Raw genomic sequence first — 26,940 nt, forward strand, 5'->3', positions numbered from 1 at the left:
TCCTCCCCCTCTGAATTGGAGGTGTCCGGGGCAACTGTGGCATCCTCAGCCCCCTCCTCCGCCATCTCCTCGGGCACAACATCCTCCTCCTGCAACTCCTCCTCCACCTCCTCCTCCACCTCCTCCTCCACCTCCTCCTCCACCTCCTCCTCCAACTCCTCCTCCAACTCCTCCTCCAACTCCTCCTCCAACTCCTCCTCCACCACCACCACCACCACCTCCTCCTCCTCCTCCTCCTCCTCCGCCACCAACACCTCCTCCTCCGCCACAAACTCCTCCTCCACCTCCTCCTCCACCATTTGCTCCTGCCCAACTTCCTCCTCCTCCACCCTTGCCGGCACCTCCTCCTCGGGGTGTTGGCCCTCGTCCTGGGCCAGGCCTGCCTCCGCCTGTTCACGGGCCTGTCGGGCTCGGGCTCGTGCTGTGTGGTAGAAAAAAACATCATGGTCAATGTTGGCTCATTGGGGCACATTTATTAATCCAAAACAAGACATACATGGAAGGGTGATAATGATGGCAAACGATGCAGGAAAGTAGCTCCTTACTGTTAATGGACTCCAAAGTGTGTCATTCAAATTATTATGTGATGGTTAGTAATTTGTTCCCACATTACAACCCAGGCATTTATCAATGTGTAACACATATTAGATCGGGCACATTGTATGCATCAGAATCCTCAATGCTATGGCATTACATATAAAAGCCTCATGACTGCATGTTAACCAGGAAGAAGCACACATAACAGTCTATGGACTTTTAAACCCATGGACACCCACTTATCATGAGACACATTTTATTGCTTATATATGCTATGTTGTAAGTGCGAAATTTCATAGCTAAAATACTCACATTCCGCAATTTCGCCCCTTAGTTGTGTGAGCAGCTGGGGCTGGCGCCTGCGGAGGTCGGACCACCGCCTCTCCAGCTGCCCGAGGGACCTACGCACCCGAGTGCGGGCGTAAATCCGGCGCCCTGCCGCAGCGTAGGCCCTCCGCTTATGGCGGTTGGTTATGAAGGGCCCCGCACGGCCCAGCCTTGTCTCCATGACGGAGACAAGAACTCGCAGCTCCTCATGCGTGAAGGGTTCTGCCCTCCGTGTCTCCGCCATGTTGACAATGGCATCTATCAACCAATCAGGTGGTGGCATTGGTTGATCACAGTTATTTGTGTTAATAACTTTATTGTTCATTTTTACATTAACAGCGTCTCTGCGCCAACACAAATGGTGACAAATTCGCATGCCTTCAAAACCGTAGTGTTGATGTATGGCAATGAACAAATCTGATATATATAAAACACAGTGTGTATGCACTTAGCAAATCCAATGAGCCCGCGCTCCGCCAAGCAACGCGTGCTATAGCTTAGCAACGCATAGCTGTAGTTAGCATTACTTACTCTATGCATATATGTGTATGCGTACATTTATGTGTAAAAGACACATACACACACTTGCAGGTATCCGGAAACCAGCATTATACAGCAGCCCTGCCTGCCTGCCTGCCTGCCTGCCTGCCTGCCTGCCTGCCTGGCTGCATGCTCCTTGAAATGTTGAAACATGTGCATAAATTCCAACATCATATATATATATATATATATATATATATGCAAACAAATCATACATCAACACAGGAAATAATCCCCTACACATTATAGAATAAATCAATGTACTCACCAGTCATCAGGGATAGTATCAACTACAATAATGAAGATATAACAAACACATTAGATGCCTTGTCCAAGGTATAATAATTCCCACCTATATTGAACTTCCCCCAAAACCAAACACATATGCTAAATATCTCCTATTTCTTTGGCATTAGGAGGGCAGGCTGGCTAATGGTCGGTTTGTAACACTGACAACTAACACACTGGACTTATTTGAAGGGGTGATTGTGACTAAAATGGGTGTGTTATGTCAACTCAATAACATGTACCTGAAATATCTTTGCGCCACAGAGTCCCGCAGCTGGTATCCCCTCCGGCATTCAGGGGCGCGGGATGGGCGCATGGGCGGATCTTGCGGCTCAGATGGTACCTCCCACTCCTCAAAGGGTATCTCACGCCGCACAGCAATGTTATGCAAAAATACACACAGGCCCACGATCCTCGACACCATTTCAGGCGCATATTGCAAGTCACCACCAGTGCGGTGGAGCACTCTAAATCGACCTTTTAAAAGGCCAATTGAGCGCTCCACCACTTGCCTGGTGGCAACATGCGCCACATTGAATGCCTCCTGTGGGCCCGGTGCTGGGTAGCTGTACGGCGTAAGTAGCCAGGGCGTACATGGGTAACCGGAGTCACCCAGAACCCACGCATCACGGCCTTCCAGCTCTTGTAGTCTTTGCCATATCCCGGTTTGTCGGATGACATGCGAGTCATGGGCACTTCCGGGAAACTTCGAGTTGAAGGCGAGAATTTCCATGGATGGGCCACATACCACCATCACGTTCAGTGAGTGGAACAATTTGCGGTTCCTATATATCTTCTCACTTCGAGATGGAGGCACAAATGGTACATGGGTGCCATCCACAGCCCCTATCACATTAGGGAAGCCAGCAATTTGTTGGAAGGCGTGCTGGCTTCTGCGCAGGGTCTCGGGGGAAAATGTCATGGCCATGAAGTGCCCCTTGCGCCTGAACATGGCCGACGTCACACGCCTCAGGATTCGGCAGAAGGCCGGCTGAGATATTCCAGCAAGTACTGCCACTACTTGTTGGAACGATCCTGAGGCGCAGAAATGCAACACCGCCAGCAGCTGTGTGTGAGGCGGAATTGCTGTCGTGATCCCGTGTAGAGGTTCCAAATCGCTCTGAATTAGGTTGAGCAGATCCAGAATTACATTTGGGGGTAACCGGTACCTAGTAAGTACCTCATCATCGGGCATAGCAAACAGAGTCACCCGTGTGCGATAGATTCTAGCACGTCCTGGCCTCCTTGGGCGACGAGTGGGGAGAGCCGCAAGTGCCCTTAGCCTCCTCTCCATGTAGCGCAGAATAGCTTCTGCAACCTATAAAGAAATGAACATAAATACTGATGCACCTATGCACATAATGGCCATATCCCACTACAAACTGATTTGTAGCCTTCTATACGTACAATTGATGGCCGCCCCGTGTAATCACGCAGATCCATTTGACTCTATAATGATGACACAATAATATGAACTCAATACCCACCGTCCAAAACACACAGATAAAGGTGTCAGCATTTTTTGCCAACTTCATGTACTATGAGACATTTCATCTATTGCTGGGACATGTTGTCCTGCAATAGATGAACCCACACAGGTTTAAGACCTGTGAGTGAAATAGTGAACATGTGACATGTTGCAATAATGATACACACACTTTGCTGGCCCAACAATCTGTAGGCAGTGAGGCAATGGTGCATACCTTCATACACTTACATAGTGAATGGATATCATATCTACAAGGAGCATGGAAGAGCTTACCTTAGACCCTGACAAGTCGTGATCTGGAGACAACTGATTCTACCAGCAACTCACTATTTATAGGGCTCTCACATGTGTTGTCTATAACAGTAGAGATGAGTATTGCCTGACTTGTGGCGTGGATTCTCTAAGGGAATGGGCTACTTTTAGCTTGCAATCAAACGCCATCATACGCCAGTAGTCATGAATCAAATGTCATGTAATGCTAGCAAATAGCATGTGTATTGTGCAATAGTCCCAGGTGTATCCGAAGATTCTATGCAATGTTATAATTGGTGACCAGTATTTCATTTAGAACTTTCGCCAGGTTTTCCACAATGGAATTTCCGCCACCGTATGCGGCGCGAAAGAACAGCGACGTACGCTCACGCACGGAACGCAGCTGCCGCTGATGTCCGCCAAACAGGATACTCAAACAGTATAAAAAGGTGTATTACAGGGTGACAATGTTGTTGCTAACATGTCTGGCTCCCAACCAGAGTTAGACCCAGAGCTCCAGCAACTTTTTGCCCAGCTGGACTCCAGCACCACCTATGTGCCACTGCACATGCAGGCAGTGGGTAATGAGGAGGCTGCTGACCCTTCTACAGCAGGCCAAGCTGCACATGACCATTCGACAGCAGAGCAACCAACACCTGGCCCTTCTGCAGCAGCCCAACCTGCAGCTGGCTCATCTGCACCATCAGCAGATTTGTTTGGAACACAACAGGGGACTTCACAAGGTAGTACCATGGCCAGCACTTCAAGTGCAGCGACTGGTGCCAGGGGGCGTGGCCAGGGACGTAGCAAGGGGCGAGCCAGTGCAACAGCCGAACCACCAAAAAAAAACAAGGCATATGAAGCACAGGAGCTGGCCATCCTGGTTCCCCGAGCACGTGATTGGATAGAGTGCCCATCCGAGAAGCTGACACACACACGCCGATGGAAGATTTGGGAACAGATAACGGCAGAGATTAATGCAGTTGCGCCACAAGTTCGTGAGACGGACCATGTGAAGAAGAGGCAAGTTGTTTTGTCATACATGTGCCCAGTAATAGGCAAGTAATGATTTAATTGATGCTTATATGCATTTTGCAAATGGCACATGAGGTTGTTACGATACACATACATTATTGCCATGTTATTTCCTTGAGAGTCAGAGTAGGGTGATTGTGAATGTGTATTGTAACGGTTGATATCATAGTTGCATGTAATATTATATATGGGACATTAATCACATGTTGTAATATGTAGCACATAGCAATGGCTGCAACAGCTAACATTGGGAGTGACATGTATTAATATGTCAACTTACATTGCAGGTGGCAGGACTTCAAAACCAACCTGAAGAGGAAGATGACCAAGCGGTGGGACCACAGCCAGACATCTGGGGCCGGCCCCATGCCATCAGGGCTAGAGCTCACCCCCCTGGAGGAGATGGCGGAGAGCTGTATCTCAGTTGAGGAGATCAGGGGGGTGAGCACGATGGATAGCGAGGCCCCAGCTGAAGTGTTTGCGTCTTTTCTGGAAGGTAAATATTGGTCATGCCATAAACTTGTGCAAGTAATTATCGTAGAATGTCTCCTAATTGTGTTTATCTTTTCCCACAGACACCCCACCGCTTGGTGAGGACTCTGCTCAGGAGGTGGAGGAGTCCGTGCCACCTGGCCCCAGAGGTAGGCCTGTGCAGCAGCAGGCATCGGGCCAAGCCGATTTGGCCGCCTTGGCCCAGGTGCTTGTGGACATCAACCAGCAGGGAGATTTCGCATCAGAACGGATGCGTAGGACCGAGGAGATCCTGGCGAGCTTGGTCAGCACCCAGCAGTCCATCGCTGGGAGCATGCAGGCCATGGCTGAGTCACATCAGGCCATGGCTGCAAGTGCTCAGGTGCTGGCCGAGCAAGCCACCCGCCAAAATGATCTCCTCCTCCACCATAATGAGCTTATGGTGGAGCTGGTTACCAGCAACAGGGTCCTAATGTCATCCGTTTCTGGTGCATTACCAGCGGAAACACTCCCTGCTGGCAGGAGGGGTAGACCAGCCAACCCCTCCACATCATCTGCTCCACCTGCCCCAGCATCTGGGCGTCCCCGAAGAGCTGCTGCACAGGCCAAGGAGCCTACCAAGGCCAAACGTGGTCGGAAATGAACTTGTGGCCGCATTAATCTCTACCGTTATGTGTTCCCAAATCTTCCATTGTGCTGTGTGTGTCAGCTTCTTGTGTCCAATCACGTGCTGAGGGGAACCAGAACCCTTGCTTCATATGTCCTTTGTGGTTCCCCTGTTGCCCTCTTGTGCCTGGCATTACTGTCAGCTGTACTTGAAGTGATGGCCATGGTACTATCTGGTGAAGTCCCCGGTTGTGTTCCAAATGAGTCTGCTGATGGTGCATATGAGCCAGCTGCAGGTTGGCCTGCTGCAGAAGGGCCAGGTGTAGGGTGCCCTGCTGGAGAATGGTCAGGTGCAGCTTGCCCTGCTGTAGAAGGGCCAGCAGCCTCCTCATTTCCCACTGGCTACATGTGCAGTGGCACATAGGAGGTGCTGGAGTCCATCTGTGTGCTATTATATTTGTGTTTTATTATTATTTATTTTGCTGCATTCCTGGCATGTTGTTTATAGTTTTGATGTTTAATTTTATGGTCATTGCATGACAGTGGCATTGAGTGTGACATGAATATAAATAAATGTGTTTACTTTACCCAAAATGTGTGGTTTCATGAGTACATGTCGAATACACATGTGTATTGCTAGTATTAATATTCTGTCATGTCAATTGTTAGCAGTTTTTAAGTGTGGGACAAGTACAGCATATGTGGGGGATTACTAAGGTTTCCTTGAAGCAGCAATGGTTTCAATTAAAGCACTGACAAGCGTCCTATTAGTGAGTAATGAGTAAAGGAGTAGATTGTATTGGGTTCAGGTGTTAATGGTTGTAGTCATTAGGCGTACGTTCGCCTACCGCATGAACGAGTGGTGTCCGCAAAGCAATAGTACACTTGTGGACACCGCACATTTCAGCCCTTTTTGCTCGCGTGCATTCGGAGTGGTTTCCGAATGTACGCCCCCCAACATAAGTGTACTCCCCCGTGTCCGCCCATGTTTCCGCCCCGTTTTGCCCACTTTGAAACTACGCCCATGTGTCATTCCGCATGACGCCCATAATACGCCCCTATTTCCCGACTGATTGCGGTGACCAGTTTTGGACGGGCTTTGTCCGAACTGGTACCGAGTCAAGGCGTGGCACATGCGCGTAGCGTTCTCCACGCATGCGCAGACGCCGTAAAGACGCGATCCGTAAGAACGCGGTAAAGTCCGCATCAATCAGAATAAGGGCCTAAGTATGTATCCTACCCCAAAATTATTTAATAGTAAAGGCCCATGCACACTAGGTGATTTTGAGCTAAAAGTAGCTCACTTTTAGTGTTTTGAGCTCAAAATCTGGTAGTGTGTATGTCCGGGCGATGAGCACAGATGCACGCTCCTGCATCATTGCCGGCCGCCGCAGTCTATCGGGTACTTTTACCAGCCAAGTGAACCACTTTCCACAGTCTCGCTCCGTGTGTATGCACACTGATTTCCGGCCAGCGGTTTTCACATAATCGCTCTGCAAAAAGTTGGTTACGGTATAAATGGTAGACAATGTCTAGGTCGACAGTAACTAGGTTGACCACTAATGGTTGTCAGTGACTAAGTCGACACCTTGAAATGGTTGGCATACCCAAGGTCCAAACTGACAAAAGGTTGACCACCAATATCGGCATCGGGGGGGATCGGCAAATGTGAAAGGGTTCTTTACAGTGCCAACCAATGAAGCCTTTAATGCATCAAGCAATAAGTTTGTTACAATACATTCCCCACCTGGCGCTGTCTCCCCTAACAGGCTGCCTCACTCGGTGACTGCTGTCCTTACCGCCGCCGGATGGTAACCGGGTGCTGCTGCGGGAATCGGGATACATTTTGCTTGCAATCGTGAGGGGGTGCCGGTCATTAGGAGGTGCCTATGCATACCCGATACCCCCCGTGCACACGCCTATGATTTCAACATCTGTCGTCAGACACAAAAAAAACATGAAAACTCACATCGACCTTTTCCTGTGTCAACATTATTTCCTGTTGGCCTTTTGCTTGTGTCGACCATTTCATCATGTTGACCTAATGCATGTCAACCTTTTTTGCTGTGTCAACCTTTTTGCCTGTCGGCCAATAGTGGTCTACATATTGACTGTCAACCTAGACTTTGTTGACCTAATGTTCCACACCCATACACATACACACTAGTTATCACATTTATGCAGAGTGTATATATATAAATGGTAAAGTGAAATAATAATACTAACAGAAATAAAGTCGTCTTCTTATCAATGGGAAAATAATGAGTTAAATAATGACCAAAACTTGGAGGGGTAAATTTACTAAATTGCGAGTTCTATTGAAGATGGGATCTTGCTGGTAGCAACCAATCAGATTATGGGGATGTTCAATCCTGGGTCCGGCCATTCGGTATGTCCCAACAGTCAGGACCCTGGCCCGTTTTTTGGCCCGCTCGCCAGTTTATTGTCAGGTGGGATGCAAGGGGGAGTGTCTGCGAAAACGGCTGTGGATTGTCGAGGTCCAGTCGTGATCTCGACAATCCATGACCGTTTTCGGCAAAATGAGCCCGACTGCTTTGTGGGTCTGTTTTGTTGATCTGCCTCTTCAATGCTGTTGGTATTTCACCCGTCGTAAATAGCTGCGGGGATTGAATACCCCCTATACCTATTATCTTCTAAAAGGTGCTAAATAAATCTAAGAAGTAGAATCTGTTTGGTTGCTATGGGTAACTTCCCAGGAGAAATTTACTAAGATGAGAGTTCTGTTTTAGATGGGATGTTGCTATAGGCAACCAGTTAGCTACGGGGCAGCATGGATGTGTAATGGTTAGCATTACTGCCTCACAGCACTGAGGTCATGGGTTAAATTCCCACTGTGTAATATTCTCCCCGTGTGGGTTTCCTCCGGGTACTCCGGTTTACTCCCACATTCCAAAAATATACTGGTAGGTTAATTGGCTTCCAACAATTTTTTTTTTTACCAAAATTTGTGTGTGTACATGTGATAGGGAATACAGATTGCAAGCTCCACTGGGGCAGGGACTGATGTGAATCTTATATATTCTCTGCAAAGAGCTGTGGAATCTGTGTGTGCTATATAAATAACTGGTAATAAACATGATCTTTTAGAAGATGCTAAATAAATATGAATTTGATTCTTATTGGTTGCCTATAGCAACGTCCCATGTGAACTAGATCTCCCATCTTAGTAAATTCCTCCCCACATCTTCAGAAGTAGTAGCATTTAGGCACTTAGGTAACTTTACCCCTGAGTGTATAGTTGTATATAACAGGTCTCTTACCTTGAGAGGTGAGCAGGTAGGCTGCAGAGAGAAGCAGGCAGAGGGAAGCTTTCATGGCTGTTGCATTAGAGATATTCTCAGTGTGGATGTTGTGGGCTGTGAACCCTTAAATACTCTGTGCCCACACTATAATCTGATTGCAACAATCTACCACTAATCAGCAACCAGATCCTGTTATGTCAATAGGAGATTTATACCAACCCACATAGGCAGTTCCAGTAATTAGTCATTATTTGTGGTGCTGACAGTACCTGTGTTTCATCCTGCTGTAATAAGCATTATATTTACTAGCCTAGTTTTCCTGATGAAGCACTGAGCAGGTAAGCACTATTCGGTACTTATGTAGTATCTGGGCTGCCGATTTTGTGATTGTATGCCTTACCTTAAGGCATATAATCTAGAGATGTGCGGGCTCGGATTCCTCAGATCCGAGCCAGCACGGACGTCATCAATCCGGGCCCGGATACGAGCAGCGCTCGGCGCTTCCCGCCTTACTCGAATCCGGGCGCACGGGCAAAACGTCATCGCCTGGAGTCGGATTCTCGCGAGATCACAGAACCCTTAAATTCCGCAACCTCGCGCCGCCATCTTCACTCCAATCTCGGAGAAGGGTAGGGAAGGGTGTGCTGCTGCTGTGTGTGGTCTCTGCTGGGGCCCGTGCTGCTGTGTACTGTGTCTCTGCTCAGTGATCAAGACATCACCATTGCAAGGATGACTGGTGCTGTGTTCTGTCTCTCCTTTGTGCTGGGGCATGCCTCTGCTGAGTCTGCTCCTGTATAGTCAGTCACAGTGTGATAGTCCACTGGTGCTGCTAGTGCCACTGCCTGCCCTGCACTGCCTAGTGCCTGCTGCAGTCTGCTCTCTGCTGTTGCCACTGGCTAGTGCCTACCAGTACCTATTGCAGTATATAATTCTAGTGTGCTGTTGCCCCTGGCTATCAGTACCTATCACAGTATATAATTCCAGTTTGCTGTTGCCACTGGCAGTGGCTACCAGTATTTTATTTATTGCAGTATATAATTCTAGTCTGCTGTTGCCACTGGCTACCAGTATTTATTTATCGCAGTATATAATTCCAGTCTGCTGTTGCCGCTGGCTACCAGTATTTTATTTATTGCAGTATATAATTCTAGTCTGCTGTTTCCACTGGCTACCAGTATTTATCGCAGTATATAATTCCAGTCTGCTGTTGCCGCTGGCTACCAGTATTATTTATCACAGTATATAAAAATCCAGTCTGCTGTTTCCACTGGCTATCAGTATTTATCGCAGTATATAATTCCAGTCTGTTGCCACTGGCTACCAGTATTTATTGCAGTATATAATTCCAATCTGCTGTTTCCACTGGCTACCAGTACTATCAGTCCAGGGGTGCCCACATGTGTGCTGTATCCATCCAGGGGTGCCCACATGTGTGCTGTATTTGTCCAGGGGTGCCCCCATGTGTCCTGTATCAGTCCTGGGGTGCCCGCATGTGTGCCGTATAATTCCAGGGGTGCCCCATGTGTCCCATATCAGACCAGGGGAGCTGCCCTTTTTTTTAATGAAAATAAAATTAAGGTCTTTTTTTTTTTTTTACTGCAAGGGCTGTTAAATGCGCTGTAGTCCAGGGGTGAGCCAAGAGTGCTGTATAATTCATGGGGTGTTGCTAAGTAAGGTGTGCTGCTCTTTTTTATAATTAAAAGAATACACATTTTTACTGCAGGAATTTGTCTGCCGTATAATTCCATGCCTGCCGCCATGTGTGCCGTAACAGTCCAGGGGTGCCGCCATCTGTGCCGTATAATTCCATGTGTGCTGTATCAGGTCAGGGGTGCCACCATCTGTGCCGTATAATTCCTGGGGTAAGCCAAGTCTGCCGTATAATTCATGGGGTGCTGCCAAGTGTGCTGTATTAGTCCAGGGGTGATGCTAAGCGTGCCATATCAGTCCAGGGGTGATGCTAGGTGTGCCGTATCAGACTAAGGGGGATGCTAAGTGTGCCATATCAGTCCAGGGGTGATGCTAAATGTGCCGTATCAGTCCAGGAGTGATGCTACCTGTGCCATATCAGTCCAGGGGTGATGCTAGGTGTGCCGTATCAGACTAGGGGGGATGCTAAGTGTGCCATATCAGTCCAGGGGTGATGCTAAATGTGCCGTATCAGTCCAGGGGTGATGCTACCTGTGCCATATCAGTCCAGGGGTAATTCTAGGTGTGCAGTATCACATACCTCCCAACTGTCACGATTTTAGAGGGACAGTCCCGATTTTCGGGTCCTGTCCCGCTGTCCCACCCGCAGCAGGCATTGTCCCGCTGCGGGGGGGTGGCAGTTGGGAGACCCCAAAATCAAGTAGAATAGACGCTGTGCGCATGCGCACAGCGTCTATTCTCGTATGAAAATGAGGTCGCGGCTAATTAGCATTAGCCGCGCCCTCATTTGCATACGCCCCGCCCCCTTCTCGGACGCTCGCACGGCTTCGCCGCGCGAGTGTCCCTATTTCTTAAACTCAAAAGTTGGGAGGTATGGTATCAGCCTAGAGGGTATGCTAAGTGTGCCATATCAGTCTAGTGTTTGTGCCGCACACTTGTGTGGCTTATCATAGTTATCCAGCTACCTCGGTGCAACCTTTTGCCCTAAAAACAATATTGTAAGGTGTGAGCTGTTCAGAATAGACTGTAAATGAGTGGAAATGAATGTTATTGAGGTTAATATAGCGTAGGAGCAAAAAAATAAAAAAAATCAGAACCCAAAACCCAAGAAATCCAAACACAAAACACTTAGGAGGTGTTTTGGCAAAACCCATTAGAACCCAAAACCTCAAGGTAATCAGAACCCAAAACCCGAAAAGTGGCCGGTGGGCATCTCTAATACAATCAGATGCGATGCGATGCGATTCGATGCGATTTTGCATAGGATTCAATGTTAAGAAGGTCCTGTTCATTTCCCCACTATCCAAGTGGGCATAGAGTTGATTTTATATAGCGTGGCGAGCGCAGCGAGCCACCGAGCCCGAAGCGTGGCGAGCGAACGCATATTTCTTAAAAAGTATTCTGTGTCCCCTCGCGGGGCTCGCCACGCTTCGGGCTCGGTGGCTCGCTACGCTCGCCACAGGTTTATATCCAACTCCATGCCCACTTGGATAGTGGGGAAAGGAAAAGGACCCCTTTTTCCCATTGAATTCTATGTTAAAATAGACTCAGACCATTTTAACATTGAATCCTATGGAAAAATCTTGACCATCGCATACGATTTGGTCGCAATGCGATGCGATCCGATCCGATTTCTAAATCGGACGCCCAGATACTACATAAGTACCCACTATTCTATTCCTCTTCTTCTCCTTAGGTAAGCATTGTCTCAACACGTGGTTTTCTTTTCTTTTAGTTTTAAATCAATTTATTTACAGATATTGAGGCCAATTCTGGTTCATTCGTAATGAACCAGGATCATCCCCTGCCCTGATGGTTGGGGTTTGCGCATGCGTGTGCACATGTGCAAACTCGACTGTGCCGGGCCATTCGCAGGGGATACGTTCATTGGGTCACCACCAAATAGGTCGACAAGCCTTAGGTCGACACCACTAGGTCGACATGCAGTTCCTGTTTTTCAGGCAACCTGTGGATCTATAGTAGGAATGAATGCAGCAGGTTTGACAATGTGACAGTTAGTAATGACTACACCTGTGCACCAACTAGGGGACCTGGGACCTGTGACAGTAATGACTACAGCTGTGCACCAGCTAGGTGATTTGGGACATGTGACAGTAAATGACTACAGCTGTGCACCAGCTAGGGAGTCTGGGACATGTGACAGTTAGTAATGACTACAGCTGTGCACCAGCTAGGTGACCTGGGACATGTGACAGTTAGTAATGACTACACCTGTGCACCAGCTAGGTGACCTGGGACATGTGACAGTTAGTAATGACTACAGCTGTGCACCAGCTAGGTGACCTGGGACATGTGACAGTTAGTAATGACTACAGCTGTGCACCAGCTAGGTGACCTGGGACATGTGACAGTTAGTAATGACTACACCTGTGCACCAACTAGGGGACCTGGGACCTGTGACAGTAATGACTACAGCTGTGCACCAGCTAGGTGATTTGGGACATGTGACAGTAAATGACTACAGCTGTGCACCAGCTAGGGAGTCTGGGACATGTGACAGTTAGTAATGACTACAGCTGTGCACCAGCTAGGTGACCTGGGACATGTGACAGTTAGTAATGACTACACCTGTGCACCAGCTAGGTGACCTGGGACATGTGACATTTAGTAATGACTACAGCTGTGCACCAGCTAGGTGACCTGGGACATGTGACAGTTAGTAATGACTACAGCTGTGCACCAGCTAGGTGACCTGGGACATGTGACAGTTAGTAATGACTACACCTGTGCACCAACTAGGGGACCTGGGACCTGTGACAGTAATGACTACAGCTGTGCACCAGCTAGGTGATTTGGGACATGTGACAGTAAATGACTACAGCTGTGCACCAGCTAGGGAGTCTGGGACATGTGACAGTTAGTAATGACTACAGCTGTGCACCAGCTAGGTGACCTGGGACATGTGACAGTTAGTAATGACTACACCTGTGCACCAGCTAGGTGACCTGGGACATGTGACAGTTAGTAATGACTACAGCTGTGCACCAGCTAGGTGACCTGGGACATGTGACAGTTAGTAATGACTACAGCTGTGCACCAGCTAGGTGACCTGGGACATGTGACAGTTAGTAATGACTACACCTGTGCACCAGCTAGGTGACCTGGGACATGTCACAGTTAGTAATGACTACACCTGTGCACCAGCTAGGTGACCTGGGAAATGTGACAGTTAGTAATGACTACAGCTGTGCACCAGCTAGGTGATTTGGAAAATGTGGACCGTTGGTAGATATTGAGGACCGATTTGGCCACCACTGCACTAGGGCGTGGTGGGAGAATAAAATAGTGCATCGAGCATAGCGAGGGGACGCGGTGCTACGTTTTAGTGTTTATGTTGACTGTGAAAAAACAAAACATGCCGACTTTTTCGCTGTCCACCTTACCCATGTTGAACTAATGACCCTGTTGACATAATGGGGGAAATTTACTAATATGAATTCGTAAAAAATATTTTTTACACATTTGTATTTTCGGGATTTACTATCCCAAAAATACAGCAATTCGTATTCTTAAAGATGGGACATTCGTATTAGTATTTACAAATACGAATGTCTACACCATCGATAGGATACGACAGGAATCACCATTCAAAAGAATGGTGGTTCCTAATTTACTAAGCAGCCATATTGATAATACGGCTGTTAATTGGTGTAAAACAGGCACGGAAAATAGATAGAAGGCCGCCTAGCGGCCAATCAGGAGCCAAGAAAGTCGGCTCCTGATTGGCCAGAATTCATTCTGAGTAGAGGCGCAGAGGAGAAAGGATCTCTGCGCCAGGACCGTTTCTAGAGGCGGACAAGCCGTGCAGCAGCCCGGGGCGCCGCACGGCTTGTCCGTCTCTAATAAACAGCCGGGGCGCCCGGCAGCTCCCCCCATCGCTGCCTCCCTTCCTCCCCCTCTCGGCTCGCCTCTCACCGGCTTCTGATTAATTTCCCAGGGGAGGGGAGGGGAGCGCATCGTGCGTCTCTCCTTCCCCTCTCTCACTATGTCACTGGGCTGTCAGCCAATCAGGAGACAGCCCGCGATGTATGAATGGCTGACAGCTCAGTGAAGGGGAAGGAGAGACATGCGATGCGCTCCCCTCCCCAAGGAAGATGAAGAAGAGGCAGCAGCAGAGGCGATGGCAGCAGGGGGAGACGCAGAGAGTGAGACAGTGAGTCACTGTATGCTGCTTCCTGTGGGGCATATTTGGCACTGTGGGGGCATATATCTGTGGCACTGTGGGGGCATATATCTGTGGCACTGTGGGGGCATATATCTGTGGCACTGTGGGGAGGCATATTTGGCACTGTGGGGGCATATATCTGTGTCACTGTGGGGGCATATATCTGTGGCACTGTGGGGGGGCATATATCTGTCGCACTGTGGGGGCATATATCTGTGGCACTGTGGGGGCATATTTGGCACTGTGGGGGCATATATCTGTGGCACTGTGGGGCATATTTGGCACTGTGGGGCATATATCTGTAGCACTGTGGAGGCATATATCTGTGGCACTGTGGGGGCATATTTGGCACTGTGGGGGCATATATCTGTGGCACTGTGGGGCATATTTGTCACTGTTGGGGCATAGCTGTCACTGTGGGGGCATATATGTGTGGTGCTGTGGGGGCATATGTGTGGCCTTTGGGGGCATATCCAGCACTGTGCGGGCATATATGTGTGGCACTGTGGGGGCATATGTGTGGCACTGTGGGGGCATATGTGTGGCACTGTGGGGGCATAGCTGTCACTGTGGGGGCATATGTGTGGCACTGTGGGGGCATAGCTGTCACTGTGGGGGCATATTAGTAAACGGCATCAGTTGTGCGGCAGCGGCTCGTGGGGCATAATGTGTAATGGGCATTACGGTGTGGGGAGTATTGCGTAATTGCCATCCCAGTGTGGGGTGTAATGGGCATCACAGCGTGGTGTCTAATGGGCATCATGGTGTGTGACAAAATGTGTAATTGTCATCACGGTGTGCAACAAAAATGTGTAATTTTTATCACGGTGTGCGGCGTAATATGTAATTGGCATCACAGTGTGCAGCATAATGTGTACTTGTCATCACGGTGTGCGACGTAATGTGTAATTGTCATCACGGTGTGCGGCGTCATGTGTAATTGGCATCATGGATAAATAGTGTATAATGATTTAAGTAGCCTGTCATTGTTTGGCCTTGATCTGTGAGGCGTACTAGGTCACTGTGTGGGCCTTTATATTTTTTATGTCACTGTGTGGCCTTCAGCCCGCCAACTTAAGTGCGGGAGGACAATGAGAACTCCTGCGGTAACCAATGTCTGGTCATGCAGGTCGCAAAAGTGTGATGTAAGGTAATTGTTTTCCTGCTAGGCCACGCCCTTATATTAAGCCACACCCCTTTTAAATTAAGCCACACACCCTATTTCAGCGCTTTTTCTTCTATTCCATGTTATGTATTTGGGGGGGCGGGGCACATTTTTTTTTCTTCGCCCTGGGAGCTAAATTGTCTAGAAACGACCCTGCTCTGCGCCTCTGACAGTCCGCAGCGGGGAGCTTGCCGGAGTCGCCGGCAGCTAGAAGAAGATGCAAGAAAACCTGGACTACATCGGATCAAGCCAGAAGAACTTCCATGGAGGACCTGGGTGAGTTGGATTTCCTTCCACAGGTCCACCATGGATTTCTTCGGACCCCGAAACGGACGCCGACGCCGACATGGAAATCGACATGCTGAAGAATGGCGACATGGATCCGGAACCAGGACAAGGCACCGGATCAAGACTCTGGGACCTACCTACGGGATCAAGATAGGTAAGTATCAGTATGTGTATAATGTATGTATTAAACTTTTATTTTTCATGTGTCAGTGTGTATTTATTGAACTATTTTTTTTACTGTGGAACTACAAGACCCAGCGGGCCCTTTAATGCCCCGCAGGCTGGGACAAGTCCCAGCTTGCGGGGGAGGCTTGCTGGGACTCATAGTTCCACAGTTTAAAACAATAGTTTATTCATCTATTTTTTTACACCAGTATCAGCCCGGTGGCCACCGCACAGGGCCACCGGGGACAGCACCTTTATTGGGGGGTCCCCACTCCCCCAGGGCCCCTGGCCAGGCTGACTGGTCAGAGGGTTAATGCTTTGGCCGGGGGGACTTGTATAAAAAGTCTCCCCCCGGCTGTGGCATTACCCTGCTGGCTGGTTTGGCCTGGTTCTTAAAATACGGGGGACCCCTAGTCATTTTGTCCCCCGTATTTTGGGAACCAGCCCCGGACCTGGAGCCTGGGGCTGGTTGTTAAAAATTGGGGAACCCCTATTTGTCGGTTTCCCTGATTTTTAATTACCGGCCCTGGCTCCTTCAGCCTGGTGCTGGTTACAGCTGTGGGGGGGGGGGGGACCCCACGCTGTTTTTTTTTTTACATGTATTTATTTTTCTATTTTTTTTACACTGCAGCCTGCACGGATCTGACTGATCCCTGGAGACTGCCTCTACTAATTCGTATTAGCGGCCGTATATACGGCCAGCTAATACGAATGGTTACACCATCGGAGGGTTACAAAGCAGTCGTATATGACTGCTTTGTAAATCCCCCTCCGGAACACGAGTTTGCATACGACTGAAACAGTCGTATGCAGTCGTAGGGAAAATACTAATACGAAAAACTAGGTTTTTCATATTAATAAATTTCCCCCAATGTCACTGTTGATCTAACCCATGTTGACCTTTAGTCATGTCGACCTTTCTGCACGCCGACCTTAAGCCATGTCGACCTAGTGGTGTTGACCGAATGCTAGTCAACCTACTTGTTGGTGACCCAATGATCCATACCCGTTCGCAGCTGGGGCGGGACTGGGGTAGTGGTGGCGATGGGACATGGGAACACCCAGCATTTCATGGGCATCCCCATTATATCACTGGCCGTTCCCATGCAAATGCAGGTGCCGAAGTGTGCCGAGGGTGGGTGGCTGACTTTATGTGATGTCAGCCGCCCGCCATGTCTTTGTCCCGCACCTGTAAATATAAATCAGTCTCCACTGGCTTATATATTTGTGAGCCCAGGAGAAATTCCTGACCATCTAATGATTTTTCCTGCTGCGGGCACATGCAGGGCTGGCAACAGAAATCTTGGGGCCCGATACACTGATATCTCTGGGGCCCCCTAACAACGCCCCCTTGAGCAGAACATTTTTTGTATACCGCTTATTGAATGTATTTTTTTATTATTAAAAAAGACACAATTAAAATTCACTAATACTGGAGGGGTGTCTGGGTAAGTAGCCTTACAGAATTCCAGGTAGGTGCCTCATAAACCATTTCTAGGCACTGCACTGCCGCAGCTATGCTTACAGCCCGTCAGAACTTTGTGGCCCCTCACAAGCTTAACACATCCCCTCGCATGGTTGGGGATACGGCGGTGGTTGGGGGGGGGGGGGTTTGGCGGGGCGGGCACTCTGGGGTTCGGTAAACTGCGATCTTCACAGCTTACTGAGTTAACCAGAATCAGGAAAAATATTCTTAACAAGGGTAAAATCCTCCACAATATCAATAACCTCAAATACAATGTAATCAATAGTCTCCATTACAATTTAACCAAAAATATATTTTTATTATTCTGCCGAGTTTTACTCCTGACTCCTAAATACTCCACACAAGCCTTTTTTTTCAGGTTCCCAGGTGTAGTGCTGGTCTGAATGGGTCCCGAGCCAAAATCCCAGGAGCAATGCCCTGGTATTTCATCCCTGCTAGCTACCAGGGTTGCTGACGGAATCTTCCCGGGTTATGGTCCGGTGTGAATGGGTAACCCAGGTCCCGTTCAAAGCATGGAGGAGGCAGTGCTGTCAGCTCCAGGCGCTGCCTCCTCCCCCCACCCAGCGATGGTGTGCCACCACTCAGCCTCGCACCCGTGTGACATCACCGATACGGTAATAATCGGGTTAGTCAAACACATATTCAATGTTTCAACTCAATACGTTTGAATCAAATAGTAACTCTTTCCTGAATTCCTCTTTATATTTTGCAACAAATTATCTTAACATTTGCACTTCCTGTCTTATCAGTCTGCGGACATAAAGATTTCTGTAGTGTGACTTAGTCCACTCAACTAGTTATTCTTCAGTTACGTCAGTTAATGAAGTACCCAAGTTATTTAGTATGGTTATATACAGAATATGTTTCTCTTCCTTTAAATGCAGTCTCTATAAGCTACTTCTCTCTTGCAGGTTTTTCAAGAGTAACTTTTAGGATTACCTAGTATCTTTTCCTCTCTCTCATCTCTAACACCCGCCGCCTCACTTCACTGACACTGACCAACTGCTGTGTCACTCATTCAGTATTTTAGGTGCACCCTAAACATTGACACCCTAGGTGACCGGCTAGGTTCACCTAATAGTAAGGCCAGAGCTTGTGTACCGGTAGTCAATCAGAGCGGCTGCTGGTACACGAGCTCTGATTGGCTGTCCAGCCGGTGCTGCATTTTAATTAGCATTGAAGAAGCCTGTGCTGCAGGACCTGCTGCGTTCAGCAGGAGGGGATGAGGGAGCAGGAGTCGGGCGGTAAGTGAAGTGAGAGGGGGATAGCAGCGCTTAGTTTGATAAAAAGTAAAAAAAAAAAACTCCTAAAAAATCAATTGAACTGATTGTACATAAGTAAACACATTTAATAAAAATACAGTTAAAAACACAATAGTGACCAGTCAATAATCAGTATATGCAATAAAGGCACACAATTGTATATATAGCATGTATATATGGGTCCTCACAGCTCCTGGTGAAGATATAAAAGGAAACTGTCTGTTCCTATTCTACCCCCTTTGAGCGATCTGTGCTGAAGGAAAGGTGGAATGAAAAGGTTTTTAAATACCGTCCTCCAGTGTAGGTTAAGAAGTCCTGCACTTCTGTTTGCCTTCTAGTGAAGGTATATCAGGCTGGTCCAAATCTGGATCTAGTCCACCATGGCGGATGAGCTGGCGTTAGGGTTGAATTCAATGGAGGAGGGTTCCACTCTTGTAGATAGAACACTGGAAATAGGGTCTGGAGTTGGTCCAAATATGGTAGTTATCTGAGATGTGATATAACAATCCAGGATGGCTGTGGTGGCAAACCACTGACGCGTTTCGCCGCATCAGAACAGCTTTATGAAAGGATGTCGCATCTCTAGTAGCTGCTAGTGAAACAGCCACTGTCGAAGCACCACTACTACCTTCTAGTAAGGTTCCAGCCACCTCCCCAGAGAGAAGTTAGTCATGCAAGGGGACGTGGTACACTCAGACAGTGTCAATGTCGACAGACAAACATCAATGTTTTGCCTATATCAACCAATCGAAGATGGTATGTGTTGCCTATATCAACCAGTCGAAGACGGTATGTGTTGCCTATAACAACCAATGGAAGAAGGGATGTGTTGCCAATATCAATCAATCGAAGACGGGATGTGTTGCCTATATCAACCAATTGAAGATGGGATGTGTTGCCTATATCAATCAATCGAAGATGAGATGTTGACTATATCAGCCAGTAGAAGATGTATGTGTTGCCTATATATCAACCAGTAGAAGATGGTATGTGTTGCCTATATTTCAACCAGTAGAAGACGGTATGTGTTGCCTATATTTCAACCAGTAGAAGATGGTATGTGTTGCCTATAACAACCAATCGAAGATGAGATGTTGCCTATATCAGCCAGTAGAAGACGGCATGTGTTGCCTATATATCAACCAGTAGAATACGGTATGTGTTGCCTATATCAACCAATCGAAGATTGGTTGTTGCCTATATCAACCAGTCAGATTATATTGATTATCCTATAAAATGTGGTAAATAAATAAGAAGTAGAATCTGGCTGGTTGCTATGGGCATTTTCTTCTAGAAGATGCTAAATAAATAAGAAATAGATTCTTATTGGTTGCCCATAGCAATATCCCATGTGAAATAGATCTCCCATCTTAGTAAATTCCTCCACCCAATCTTCAATAGAAGTAGAATTTACAGTAGGTAACTTTACCCCTGAGTGTATAGTTGTATATAACAGGTCTCTTACCTTGAGAGGTGAGCAGGTAGGCTGCAGAGAGAAGCAGGCAGAGGGAAGCTTTCATAGCTCTTACATTAGAAATATTCTCAGTGTGAATGTTGTGGGCAGTGAACCCTTAAATACTCTGTGTCCACACTATAACCTGATTGTAATTGTAACAATCTACCACTAGTTCAGTGAGATGAGCCTGTTACTGTATGTCAATAAGAGATTTAGTCCACACCCACACAGGCAGTTCCAGTAAGTAGTCGTCATCATTATTCTGTGGTATTTACAGTACCTGTATTATATTACGTTACAGTGACAGTTATTGTGTACAGCGAAAGGTGGTGCAATGTGTGGCGAGGAAGAGTGGATATGTTTTATTAATGAACACATCACAAAATTGTGGTTTCTTAAACAAGCAATCAACAGTTCTGTAAATATTGAAATGATCTGTTTATACAGTAGTTATATACATATGCAAAGGATATAAAGCATACTCAGTAAGCATACTGTACATTACATTCTCGCATGTGGCTCTTTTCTTAATGAGATGTGGCTCCCGCACCCGCTGCACTGCTGTATGCCTCCTCTGACTGTGCACTACTCCGCTGTGTGCCGGCTCCCGCGGCACTGCCGCTTGCCTTCTCTTACTGTACTTTGCTGTATGCTCGACGAGATGTCATGATGTCACATTGTGGGAGGAGCATGCTGTACCCAGCTTCAGGAAGTGGGAACATAGACTGCAAGACGCTGGCTGTGGCAACTAGACAGCGGAGTGGGCAGTGGTGGCCGGATGTCAGAGCAGGTCTGCGGCTACATAGAAGAGCAGGTCACCTCTGTGAGTCATTTTTTTGTCAACACTGAAATAAGTAAAATAAAAACATTGATCTGTTCTTACAGATGCACGTGTGAGAGAATTACTGCGAGTAGCTTCGCGAACAAGCCAGAATTTTTTTAAAGATTTTGAAAACATAGATCGTCAAAAGTCCCACTAATAAAATTGTGCATTTTCAATGTGCTTGTCTCACCCTCAGCCTAACTAGAAACTGAGGTTTGACACCTGCTCCTACGAATGTCATGTCAAAAGCTTGACCGAAAAAATGGGGCATGGCCTTGTGGGAGCTAGGCCACACCCATTTACTGAATGGTATCGGCTCTTTGTTTTACCATAACATATTTTTTGGCTCATTGCCTCTGATTGGTCGGCCACCCCTGCTATAGATTGTAGGCTTGCGAGCAGGGCCCTCCTACCTTCAAGTCTGTCTGTTGTTACCCAGTTTATCCTATCACTGTCTACAATTGTAAAGCGCAATCTGCTGGGCTTAAATAAATAAATAAATAAATAAGTGTCCATGTCGAGTGAGGGTTAAATATTGTGAATATATTGTTAAAGTATTGCCTTTTTGGTCACTGATGGAAGACTGATCAGCTATGTGATCAATTAGTGCCCACTAAGATAGTTTTAAGGAGGCAGCGCAAACCAAAAGGCTTATATATGGTGCAGTCCCAAAGACATTGTAAAAGATCAGCACCCATCAAGTTGCACCTTTTAGGGGAGAAGTAGGCTCTATGAAAATTTTTATATAACATTTCTTGATAAAAGCTAGCTAAAATGAGTTTAAGGTTTAGCAAAATCGTATCTAAGAGGGAAATAGGATCAAGAGTTGGGATTTGTGAAATCCATTTAGTTATTTATGGGAGATCCGGCTCAGGGTGTAATTCTGTGCGTTTACGGGCGTAGATGGTAGAAATGGAGTGTGTTTCAGTACGAATCACAGAATCTAAGGGATTGAAGAGATCCTGCTATTGAAGTATAGATAGAAGTGTGCAAGTTGTGCATGGCTTGCAAATAAGTGAACTTATGGTGCGGGAGGAGAGAAAAATGTGTTGTAGCCTCATCGAAACTAAGTGGGGCATCTGAGGTATTTAATAGAATAGCATAAACAAAAAATTCTAGAGGAGCACTAGGTCATAAAAGGGGACATGGCTTTGCTCTCCTGGAACTCCAAGTTCCCAACCAGTGGAAGGGATAAGGATATCTCCAGGCATATATAGTAGAGATTAAAAGAGATTTTGATCAAATTGAGGTGATTTCAGTTGGGAAGGGCGATCATGTAGTAAATAACAAACGAAAGCGTGAGCAAAGACTCAAGTGCAACGTCCGTAAAAATTTTAGAATCATTTACCCAGTCCACTGCAAAGCGAAGAATACACACCAAGTTATATTATTTAATTATGGGCACGTTTACGCCTTCCCTTTGAGTGGACTGCATCATTTTGTGGAAACTGATTATGGGTCTTTTAGAATTCCAAATTAATTTTGATAACAAAGGTTTAAGGGAGGATAGGTCAGATTTAGTGAGCAAAATTGGGGTAATTTGGAGAATACATAATAATTTTGGGAAGCGGGCTATCTTAAAAAGATTTCACCATCCTAGTAAGTTAAGGGGAAGGTTTTGCCAAAGGCTGAGTTCAGTGTGGATTTTTAAAATAGGCGGTGAGGTGAGGTGAGGCGGGAGAGCAATGCCTAAGTACATAATAAACGTGGATGAACATTTAAAGGGGTAAGGATGACACCAGCCGGACCTCGCCTGACCATATATAGCCAGAACTTAAATTTTATTAAAAAAATTTATTGAAAAACCTGCAAAAGTAGAAAAACAATTAATTGTATCAATGATTAAAGGAACAGAGCGTTTTGGGTTTGAAGAAAAAAGTAGTCTTCAAAAGAAATGAGTCGTAGTTCTCTAGTGCCTGTAATACCCTGAAAATCAGGCAGCAAGATAATGGGCGAGATTTAATAGAGTGAGATTTTTAGACTTTCGCTGATTTTTCACAAAAAACGGGCGAATTCCCACGTTTTCTGAAAATCCCACCATATTAAATTTGTGAGTTGGATACTTTATAATGGCAAAACATTTGGATGCGATTTGAAGTGTGAGAAAAAAATCGACAGTTAAAAATGTGCGATTTTTGCAGCAAAAAGGGCGATTTTTACCGCAATTCGCTTCCTATTACTTTTTGCAGTGATAATCGCTCATATTTAACGGTCAATTTTCTTTCTCACACTTTAATTCACATCCACATGTTTTCCCATTATAAAGTATACAACTCGCAAATTTAATAGTGCGATTTTTGGTAAACATTGAAAGAACCATGCACAGATCATTGAGTCCTTTTAAATACCTTTGTTGGTGACATTGCAAATAGTATTGAATTTAAAATATGCTTTTTTGCAGATGACACAAAGGTAGGCAATGGGGTAGACACATCAGAAGGGGTAAAGTAAATGATTCGGTATTTATATATATACTAGAGGGGTGGTCAAGAAAGTGGAAATACAGTTGAGTGTCAAAAAATGCAAACTCATGCACTCAGGTCTCAAAAACGCCAAAGCTGATAGATTTAAATGTACTACAATGGAAACTACACAGGATGAAAAGGATCTCGGAGTCAGTATTTCAATTGACTTAAAGGCAGGTAGGCAATTTAACAAAGCAATGAGGAAGGCAAGTCAGATGCTTGGTTGCATAGTGAGAGGTATCAGCAGTAGAAAGAAAGAAGTAATAATGCCACTGTATAGGTCATTGGTATTTGTGTCCGTTTCTGGAGTCCATATCTCCAGAAGGATATAAATACATTAGAGACGGTACAAAGAAGGGCAACTAAAATGGTACATGGCCTACATCACAAAACGTACCAGGAAAGACTAAAATATCTCAATATGTATAGTTTATAAAGGAAAAGTGGGGACATGATAGAAACCTTAATATATGTAACAAGGTACAGAAGGGAGCCATTCTTCCAAAGAAGAGAGGTATAAGAACACGTGGACATGCACTGACACAGGAGGGAGGTATGTTTAAAGGAAACTTTAAAAAGATTACTTCAAAGAAAACACAATGGAAACATGGTATAGCCTCCCATCAGAGGTGGCAGTGGCTGAGACAGTAGGGCACATTAAACATGTTTGTATAGGCATAAGAATATCCTTACAAAGAACTAGAGATTGCCAAGTTGATTCGGTTTTACTCGCCAAATTATTGCAATTTTGGATCGGCCGTCACATGCTTTGGATAGCAAATAAGATCCTGATTTGAAATCCAAGTAAATCCAAGTAAGACCAAACCCACTCATCTCTACATAGAACTAATGATCAAATAGGGTTGAGGTTACCAAAAGGTCAAAAAAGAGCACACTAGATGGGCCCAGTGGTTCTTATCTGATGTCAAATTCTATTCTTATCAATTGTGGTATATAACGTTGTACAGTAGTTTATCGTCTATGACGTAGAATTAGTGCACTTGTTTCCTGTCTGGGGGTAACTTGATAAGCTCTGAAGAACAGATAACCGTTAATGTTGAAGAAGTGCAGATAATATTTAAATTGTGCCTTTTCTTTGTAAGATAGCAACAAATGAACAGGATGACGTTGCAATCTGTTTTATTGAAAAGCAGTTTATACATTTATAAGACCAGAGGCCTGTGGCGTTGAGACGTTCCAATGTTAATAACAAAGGTTTCAACAGAATGAAGGAATGAATCAAACAACAAAATAAACGGTACTTGTTTCCTAGAACGGCCACAATCGGGAGTAATTGTGTACCTAAGTTACACGATTAACGCGATGGACCCGATTTCCTTTGAAATCAAGTCCATTTTGCTGGCAAAGGCAAAATCGGGTCCATCGCGTCGGTCGCGTGCATTAACATGGCACGCGACCGACGCGATGGACCCGATTTTGCCATAGGGTTCAATGTTAAAATATTTTTAACATTGTAATCGTGTTCATCGCGTCGGTCTTGTGCCATTATAATGGCACAAGATGCGATGGACGTGATTAAGCACATTTTACATAGCAAAAAATGGGAAATGGCCCAATATGGGCCATTTCTCATTGTATATGGCCCCCCCCATTGTGAACGTCACCCCACGATTGACGCCAACCCGAACCATGGCGAGCGTAGCGAGCCCGCGAGGGGCGTCGGTACGCGTCCTCCGACCATTTCATACCCCTACTATCCATGTCGGCGTGGAGTTGAGAATATAAAGTGTGGCGAGCGCAGCGAGCCACCGAGCCTGAAGCGTGGCGAGCGCAGCGAGCCCCGCGAGGGGACGCGTATACCTGTGAAGTTATGCACTCGCCACGCTTCGGGCTCGGTAGCTCGCCACACTTTATATTCTCAACTCCACGCCGACGTGGATAGTAGGGGTATGAAAAGGTCGGAGGACGCGTACCGCCGCCCCGCGCGGCCTCGCTACGCTCGCCACGCTTCGGGTTGGCGTCAATCGTGGGGTTAAAATTGGAGTGTGGGGACAATTTTACATTGAATCCAATGTAAAATAGGGTCCCAGGGACCCTATTCACATTTCAATCAATGTAAAAATCGGGTCCATCGTGTCGGTCGCATCGCATGCGATTTGGTCGCATGCGATGCGATCGTCGCGATTTTTCCGACCCGATCAAAATCGGTGTGGCCGTTCTAGGAAACAAGTACCAAATAAACATATAGTTTATAGCAGTGGTTCTCAAACTCGGTCTCAAACTCAGGACCCCACACTGTTCACGTTTTCCAGGTCACCCGACAGGTGCAAAAATTATGATTGGGAGTGGTAAGGTGTGCTGAGTGCAGCAGTAGGGGAACGAGGCACCTTCACCGAAACATGGCGACCCATTCAAGGGGATATGATGCACTCATTTCGGGTCTACAAAGTACAAACTGACTCCAAATACACTCATGTCGATCTTTTTATATATTTCAACCATTTCCATATCAACCTTTTGTGTATGTCGACCATTTGGTGATGACCAAGACACTATCGACCTTTTTACTGTCCCTTTATACCATACCCTGTATGCTAACTCAACCGTCCATCATCCTTATAAACTTCCAGCAAGAACAATGCAAGTAGTAGTACAAAAACAGAGAACGCAGGCTGGAAGCTCCCAGCCAGGTGCTGCTAAACATTCATAAATGAGGGCCACTTGTAATAAATCAGCAATAGTAAGAGTATAACAATTGGCTTAATATATATAAAAGCATGTACATATTATAATTAGAAAAACATTACTATACGGAATATAGAAAGTCACAGAAATCACCAGCAGAGGGCAGGAGTGGTACTGAAATGTCAGACTCAACTATACCCCATATTATTGAAATTCAGAGAACATAAGAAGATACTTGGTACATTTACAAAAACATAGGTGACATTCCAGGAAGGAGTATAGGAGACTGCAACATAAAATCACAGGATACGTCAACGACCTAGTGACCGTATCCGTGGACACTTGGATACCACATTAAGGAAAACAGCTGAGCTCCAGGAGAGACCCTCCCATCCCAGCAGCTCCGGAACTGGAAGAATGCTTCAGATTTGAATATAAAGAATTTATCTAATAAGGGTTAAATCTTTCCTATATGAAAGGAATTATATTGGCAAGTTAGGGCCCATTTCAGTGTAATATGGCAGAAAATAAAATTTTAGC

General features: G+C 46.3%; 1 protein-coding gene across 2 annotated transcripts in view; it reads right to left on the reverse strand.

The window, feature by feature from the left end:
• Positions 1 to 20,605, reverse strand: part of LOC146032033 (mast cell protease 4-like) — a 43,426-nt gene extending 22,821 nt beyond the window's left edge. The window contains exon 1 of one of the 2 annotated variants that reach the window (XM_083158472.1): positions 20,476 to 20,605. In XM_083158472.1, coding sequence (XP_083014598.1) covers positions 20,476 to 20,530 — 55 coding nt within the window. In that variant the 5' untranslated portion in view covers positions 20,531 to 20,605. Of the gene's footprint in view, positions 1 to 8,826; positions 8,958 to 20,475 lie in introns of those variants that run through there. The other variant, XM_083158471.1, reaches the window with a different exon arrangement.
• Between the last annotated feature and the right edge of the window lie 6,335 nt (positions 20,606 to 26,940).

Source organism: Crinia signifera, chromosome 1, assembly GCF_055691185.1.
Source record: "Crinia signifera chromosome 1, ASM5569118v1, whole genome shotgun sequence".
NCBI classification, from domain to species: Eukaryota; Metazoa; Chordata; class Amphibia; order Anura; family Myobatrachidae; genus Crinia; species Crinia signifera.